Below are 7878 nucleotides of genomic sequence, written 5' to 3'. Positions count from 1 at the left end.
AGGATCTCTCTCATCTTACTTATCTTCTGTCCCTTTCCCTTCCTGATCTCTCAGGTATTCTGCTGAGAAGCTCCTTCAAGAACCAAAACCTTCAAAGATTTGGCCAAAGGGCCTCCCAGTATTATGCACATTCTCTCTGCAGTTCTCTTCCTCTGGATCTTCGTCACTAACCAGTGCTGTCTCTTTCAAAACAAACTTGAAAACCCACCTGTTCAATCAAGCCTTTGGATGAAGCATAGCAAACTGCCTGCATTCTTCCTCCTCCCACCCACCAAACTTTACCCTCAACTGAAATCATCATGTAGTGTGTGTGTGCCTGTGGGTGGATGTTTGTGTGTTCATGAGCATGTGTGTGCATGTGCAGGATATTTTTTGTCTTGTGTGTGTGTGTGTGATCATAACTGCATTTTGTAGTATTGTCTTGGTGTATAGACACACATGTATACATGTGTTGTTTTTTCATGTGCATAGGTATGTTATTATGCACTACTTTAAGATCGAAACCGCTTATAACAAGCTGCCGGGGACATTCAAAATTCATTATATCCGGCTTTTGTTACATCTGATGCGCCAGATTATGACAAATTTCTATCAGGTTGCTACATTATATCCAGCCTGTTGTGTTTCTCTCTCTCTTTCACACACACACAAGTGCTCACGTGCTTGCATGGCCAGTAATCAAGCTTATTTCCTAGGCTGTTTATATACTTTATATGGATGATTTTTAAAACTTCTTTCCAAAATATGGTTGTAAATGAATGTAGATCAAATAGGCCTATGTTGCAATTTGAAGGCATAAAACCGATAATAAGTAAAACAGGCGAACAAAATTCACTGTATTATTCTGAAAAATTCAGAAGAAAAGGTTGTCAGAAGAAATCACACAACGCCACTACATGAAAGTGGGAGGGGGAAAGGAGGGGATTTCTGCATTGTTCGTTCACTGTTTAACACTGTTAGGTCACTGGAGTATGCACTGGTATGGAAATAAAAACTTGAGTAATTGATTTTTAAGTCTGCCATACTGGAGAGCATTTTGTGCTTTTAACAACTTGACAAGAAATCACAATAACCAAATATAAATAGTGTCTGAATAAGGTCTTGAAAAGAAAACGATAATTTTTTACATTTCTTCATCAACTTTTCTTTCAACTTATTGAATAATTTCAAATTTTTGTTTTAGTGACAGACCTTTGCGATGTGTAGATGCCATGATGAAATGGCTAATGAAATCAAAGCCTGACACCCTCCTTCCCCTTTACCCCATCCCCGTCCCTCTAGCATCTCTCCTCCGTCTACAGTCTTTGGACCCCATGTGAGTCGACCACTCTGTTCCAACAATCATAGGCACTCGCTTTATCATAGGACGTTACAATAGGATTTTATTGCTTATGAATTACAGAGATGACATTTAACATAAACAAACATACAGTAAAAAAATAAATAAAAAATACTGTGTACTTTTATCTACCTGCGTGTATGTGAAGCTGTGTAAGGAAATGAAACATGCTTAGGGTTATGCAGCAAATAAAACACGTGTATAAACGTTATGGTTATGCAGCAAGTCAAACATGTGTATAAACATGTGATTTCTATTCAGAGCAACGCATAGAAAGTTCTACATTTTATGTGCCTATGCAACACTATCTGTAACCCTAGAATAGCCAGCAATCGTAAGAAGTAATATATTTCACAGCGACGAACTAAGCGACCATTTTCGAGAAATGGTTCCCAAAACATCCAACTCCGTTACATCGGACATTTTTTTTGTCTTTTTTATTTTCGTGAGCATTTATGCTTAATCTTGAAATTAAGCTCTAGGCGTTTACAAATAGAACACACACATAAATATCAAAAAGAAAATTGAACACAAGATACCAAACATTATTAAAAAGTATTCATCCCCCCACACCCACCCCCACCCACCCGCCCAACACACACACACACACACACACACAAGCACACGCGCGTGCTGCACACATGTCAAAGTACACAATCATAAATAGTATACAATCAAAAATACAACCAACAAATTCTGAAATTCTCAAACTTGCTCACTCACAAATAGTCATTTTAGTTCATACTGGAAAGGGACGAGCTACTAAAAAATTTTCAGGAGGGAAAAAGAAAGGTGGGTCTTCGACTGGATTTGAAAGATTGCAGGGAAGATGAGTGACAGTGAGGCTGAGGAAGTTGATTCCAAAGAACTGGGGCTTGGTACGAAAAACTGCTTTGGCCATACGTTTTGGTTCAAACAATTGAGATCATAATCATACAGTTGTCTGAAGAAAAGCGGAGTTGGCATGAGTGTATGTATTTGTAAGGATGAATGAGAAAAGAAAGATACTGTGGACCAGTAGCCTCAGTGGATTTGAAACAAAGAGAGATGGCTTTGTAAATAAACCTTTCTTGTACTAGGAGCCAGCGTAAAGCATGAAGAGGAGAGGCTTGATAAAATTTAGAGGAACAAAAGACAAGATGAACAGCATGGTTCTGGACTTTCTGAAGCCTAGCAATGAGCTAACTGGGTGAACTGACAAGCAGGGAATACAACAATCTTGTAAAGAAGGATTCTTGCCATGACCAACCTTTTGGCTTCGTTATATCAGGCAGTCGTTACATACGAATTTGTTATAAGCAGCTTCAACTGAAAAAGTTTTGTTTCATGTAAGGCGCTTAGACCCCATTATATGAGGAGTTAACGCTGTGTAAGTGTTATCTATTATTATTGTTAATTAAGGATACTTATATAGCACACTACCCAGAAATCTGCTCTAGATACTTTTCAAAACATTTTTTTTACATAACACATTACATCAATATTACATACACTCCAAAATGTGACTGACTACACACACATGCACACACACACGTGCGCGCACACACACGCACACACACATAGATAACTGGGTTGCAAATACTGTCAGTGCAAAACTGAGTATAACAAAATTAATGTATAACATAAAACACTAGTGAGAAAGAGGTGAAGAGACAGAGGAGATTGAGAACAATTAATGTACACAATGAATTTTTCATGTACATGTTTGTTACACACACACGCAACTAACAGAAGGTTCAGTGCATTCAGTTTGCTGTCCTAATTCATAACAATAGACTGTTAATCCATGTGCTTGCATGATCTTTAATAGAGCAAATAAGTATCAAATGATATATTAAGGGTGGGTTTTTTTGTCAAAGTTCACATTTTCATGTCCAAGCTTTGGTTTTATTTTAGCAAAAAATTAGCATGCTGTGGTGGAAATTTTAGAGTAACCATAGCATTTGAAACAAAATAAATTTTGAATTCCCAATACTAATGCTAGTTTTAATTGTCCCACTGCTGTGTCAGTTGCAGATTATAAAAACAACAACAAATATTTAACAAAGCAACAGCAAAACTGTGTGAAACTATAACATATCAGTTAGAAATAACCACCAAAAAAAATAAAATAGCCATATGTAAATAAATTACCAATCAGAATAGTACTATTTCAGTTGGTGTCTGCACACCCCAATATCAACTTATACTGGTAAAGATCACGGTCATTCCACAATATAAAATCATTTCCATTTCACAGTTCTCTCTCACAGTCAAAACATAACTTGTAAAACAGATGTCTCACAGTCAAACTATGACTTGTAGATTGGAACAAACACATAGTGAAATACACACATGAAATACTTGTATGATACATGTATACATACATGCATTGTAAAACTCATAATTAGCCCTCCCCAAAATTTAAATGGATGAAAGATACATCCTTTCTTTTTCACTCATGCCATAGATTCTCTCACATGCTTTATTCACACAAATAAAATTTGTAACTGAGATACAGACAATACTCCAGTTTTACTGTCTCTTGATTTGTGTAAAATAAAACCATTCACAGTATGCAGACAACTACAATCCTCTTGAAACTACTTCTGCTGTGTCTGTGCTTGCATCTTTTTTATGGCTTCTTCATCTGCCATGGACAGGGATGTCAGTTTTTTCCCAATGCGATCATGGACTTCAAGGTATTTGGCAACACAACGGTCCAGACACACTGCTTCCCCTTTGGTCAATTCTGATTCACGGTACTTGGGAGGTATACATTTCTTCTGACAGGAACTGGACATTCTGCACACACAAAAGATGAAAATCTGATTTCAATACTGTCATTAAAACTGGAGTCACACCTCAACTCTGAGCATCCAACAATATTCTAAGTACATGTAGCTGATTCAGGTTAAAAAGACAAGACACTTAAGTAAGCCAATATCAGGTTCATTTCAAAGAGCCTAGTGCAGATGAGTCTGAATTTTTTTCCTTAAACTTTGTTTTGTTTTTTTAAATTGTGAAAAACTGAAAAAGGTTTACAGAATCAAAACAACTTTATTGTCTAAGTAGAGAAATTAAGTGTGGTGAAGTCAGTGATACATACATATTACATGCAAAGCAGTAAATTTTGGCAAACAACATAGATATAACAAAATCACACTCAACTAACTACTAAGTCATAGCAAAGCAAGTCTGATTAAAAATAAAACAAAAAAACTTTCTACAATTTAAAACATACATGTGTGCGCACATTCACCCATATGCACCCACGCATACACCCTTATTGTAAATCACTTAATGCACATACAAAACGTATCAAACAAATATAGTGGTGAAGTCAATATGAATTAAAACGAATCTGCAGAACACGCAACCAAATTTAAAACAAATAAGGCATAGGAGCATCAATTACAGGCATAGAAACATCAAGTCCTTAAAACATCAAATGCATCAGTAAGATTAACATCTTTGTAGTAAAATACAACAGCTCAAATTCAAATTCAGAAAAATCAATTTCACAGTAAAATTAACATCCTCAGAGTATAAACAGCTAAATGTCTTATAAAAAAAAATAAAAATCTCACTCTTTCTCTCTCTCTCTCTTCCACCACTTCCTTGCATTCACACACACACACATGAAGACCACACTTGCACACACACATACGCCCATCCACACACCCCCATACCTCACACACACCCTACTTCCCCTAGACCCCTCCTAATTTGGATACAGCCTTTTGATACAACATGTTCCATCTGAAAGGGTTTATTTAACAACTTAACTGACACAGGAATTGGGAAGGAATTATAGAATATCACTCTAAACACTGACCATTCAACATCAAAAGAACTTTGGCAGAACAAAAAAAATCATCAACACATTGTTGATTCCATTTCAAATAACGAAATATTAGTCCTGTACAATGAGCCATCATTTTGCGTTCAACAAAACAGTCAAATGAATTCAGCTGACCTTAAATGACTAGAATAGAAACTTAAGCCTTGATAATTAAAGGGAATAGCTATTGTCATTCCATCCAGTTTAAACAGGAAGAGTGCAGGCTTGTGTCTGTGTTTGTATGTGTAGCAGTGTACGCTAAAGAAAAACAATTGGTTCTAAGTCTGTCTTTCTTTCTCTAATAAAAACAATATCTTTAATGATAATAAAATATTGTTTCACACATACACACAGTCAATCACCTTCACACAGTGACCCCCACCCCCCACCCCACCCCTGCCTCCCCACACAACTATAGAGGAAGGGATCTACTTAAAAAATAATATTCAACAAAAAGCTTTATTGCGCTTTGTGTACCTTATAGATGTTTCTTATCACATTTAATGACCTGCTAAATATCCTGCGTAAAAAGAGGAGAGTCTTGAGCTTTTCCTTTATGGATTTTAGGAAAATGGCAGCTCCACATTGATTTTACAATCACAGAAACAGACACACCCGTAGACCACAAACACTGTTGTAAATTTGTATTTACTGAGGCCTAGGCTTTGTAACATAACCAATAGACTTGAAGCAATCTAGTGTTCAGTTATTCTGTGCAGCACCCCAATGACTCTTAAAGAAGTTGAAGAAGAAGAATTTTGTTTATGTTGCCATAACATCTGAACCAAAAAAGGATGATAAAACCCCATGTTTTGCAAGTTTTGAAAAATAACCCCATGCTCGCACAGAGCAATCCTGTCCATACGCTTGAAGCTGCTTCTATGTACAGCATCTGTCATTAGTCAGAGTTAAACACACAGATGACAAAATTAACCATGCCTGCAGAGTCACAAGGCATCTGGCATGTCAACAAATCAGAAGGCAGACAAGCAAGTAGTGAACCGCAGTAGTCAATGAATAAACAAGCTCAGTGGTTGCTTATAATTGATTGGTACGGATTTTCCTCAGTTGGAAGTTTGCAGTTTTACATCAATTACTGACATAGTTGTGCATGGACAGAGCTGAATAAAAAATTAAAAATTTTTTTAATGCACACAGGTTTCTGACAGGATTATCAATTTTGAAAGTTGATAATGATATCAGCATTGCAGACAGTCAAGGTATGGTCTGAAATGTGAAAAGAGCAGACTTAAAACGTAGTATGGCTTCTGTTTGTCAGCATTCACTCCTTCACAGCAACAATGCACATACTAGATATTTAGCGGAGGTTAGCAAAAGAATTTGGGGAAAAAACTTTACTGAGTAGGGTGTCATCTGCCAACTTGTGAAAATCACTTTGATGTTGTCTGATGATGTCGGAAAGTGGTTGAGTGTAGACTAAATTAGTAAATAATACTGGACCAAGAATGGAACCTTGGGGAACACCATATCAAACAGGAAGGGGTCTGGATTCAGTATGAGAACTGGAAATGGACATGCTTTGAGTGGAATTCGAAAGGTGTGCCAGAGATTCCAAAAGTATGACAAAGGCGGTTGAGAAGAATATCATGATCTATTGTGTGGAAGGCTACAGAGAGATCAAGCAGACACAGAACTGAGACATCTCTGTTGTCTGTGCAGGACAATGATATGTTGGATATGTGTAAGAGGGCTATCTGTGCTGTGATTCTGTTTGCATGCAGACTGAAACACCTCAAGGAGGTCATTGGAGGACAAATGACTTAGATTCAGAAGTTGATGAAGAATGACTCCAGTAATTTTGACAAAAACCGAAAGGGTAAATTTGAAACGGGTCTGGGTTTTTTGGTTTTTGTTGTTATTTTTTTGTTTGTTTTGTTTTTGTTTTTTCTGTTGTTTTTTTTAAAGATTTGCCTAGACCAGGTTTATAGAGTAGGGGAGTGACCAGGGCATATTCAAAATCTTCATTACATGAAACTGCAGACAAAGATTTTCACAATATTTGTGATACATGTAACTGGAAGAAGACTATTTGAACACAGTTCAAACATATTGGCAGGCAGATCACAGCATTTAAGTGAGTACTGATCAAGCACTGATTGTGTTCTCAGAAGTCAGTTCAAAAGTAGTCATGGGGACACCACTGAAAGTATCTGAGTGAACATCAGGATCAGAATCAGTGGAGTCCAGTTCACTGCAAATACATGTCTTAAATTTTCTGATCAAAGAACTCACAGAATCTGTCAGGGAAGATCAGATCTATAGAGAGGTAACTGAAGGAAGGAAAAGAATGTTGTCAAAAAGTTCATCAGACACTTGAAAAAAGTCTTGGTGGATTTACATTTAGACAAGCGAGCACAATAGAGAGTTCACTTTGGCAATGTCTTAAAGAGATTTAAGAACAGAGCATTGCTGGGTAAAGATATGGCGGTGAACAACCAGGTGCATGGATCCCCACCTTCTCTCTGACTGCCTCAGCTTCTGTTTGGCAGCATTGATGTCAGCTGTGATCCAAGGGCTGAAGGACAATCAGGTATGAAGAGGAGCAAGGGGATCAAGCCTGCTGCGTAAAGTGTATATAAAACATGCATCTTCTTTCTTCTTTCTGTTACATGACCAACATCGATTTGCCGATGATTCTGTCATGGTTGATGCATGCTGGGTATTTTTGTGTCTCCATAACCCACAGAACACTGCA

At 37.2% G+C, this 7878-nt stretch overlaps 1 protein-coding gene across 1 annotated transcript in view; it reads right to left on the bottom strand.

The window, feature by feature from the left end:
• Positions 1-1927: 1927 nt before the first annotated feature.
• The window catches only part of LOC143293820 (mitochondrial import inner membrane translocase subunit Tim10-like), a 6917-nt gene continuing 966 nt past the window's right edge, over positions 1928-7878 (bottom strand). Inside the window, exon 2 of the mRNA XM_076605089.1 lies at positions 1928-4123. Within this exon, the coding sequence (XP_076461204.1) occupies positions 3922-4123 (202 nt within the window). The 3' untranslated portion in view covers positions 1928-3921. The remainder of the gene's footprint in view (positions 4124-7878) is intronic.

Source organism: Babylonia areolata, chromosome 19, assembly GCF_041734735.1.
Source record: "Babylonia areolata isolate BAREFJ2019XMU chromosome 19, ASM4173473v1, whole genome shotgun sequence".
Taxonomy (NCBI): domain Eukaryota; kingdom Metazoa; phylum Mollusca; class Gastropoda; order Neogastropoda; family Buccinidae; genus Babylonia; species Babylonia areolata.
The sequence above is the reverse complement of the archived record's forward strand: the minus strand, read 5'-3'. Positions and strand labels throughout refer to the sequence as shown.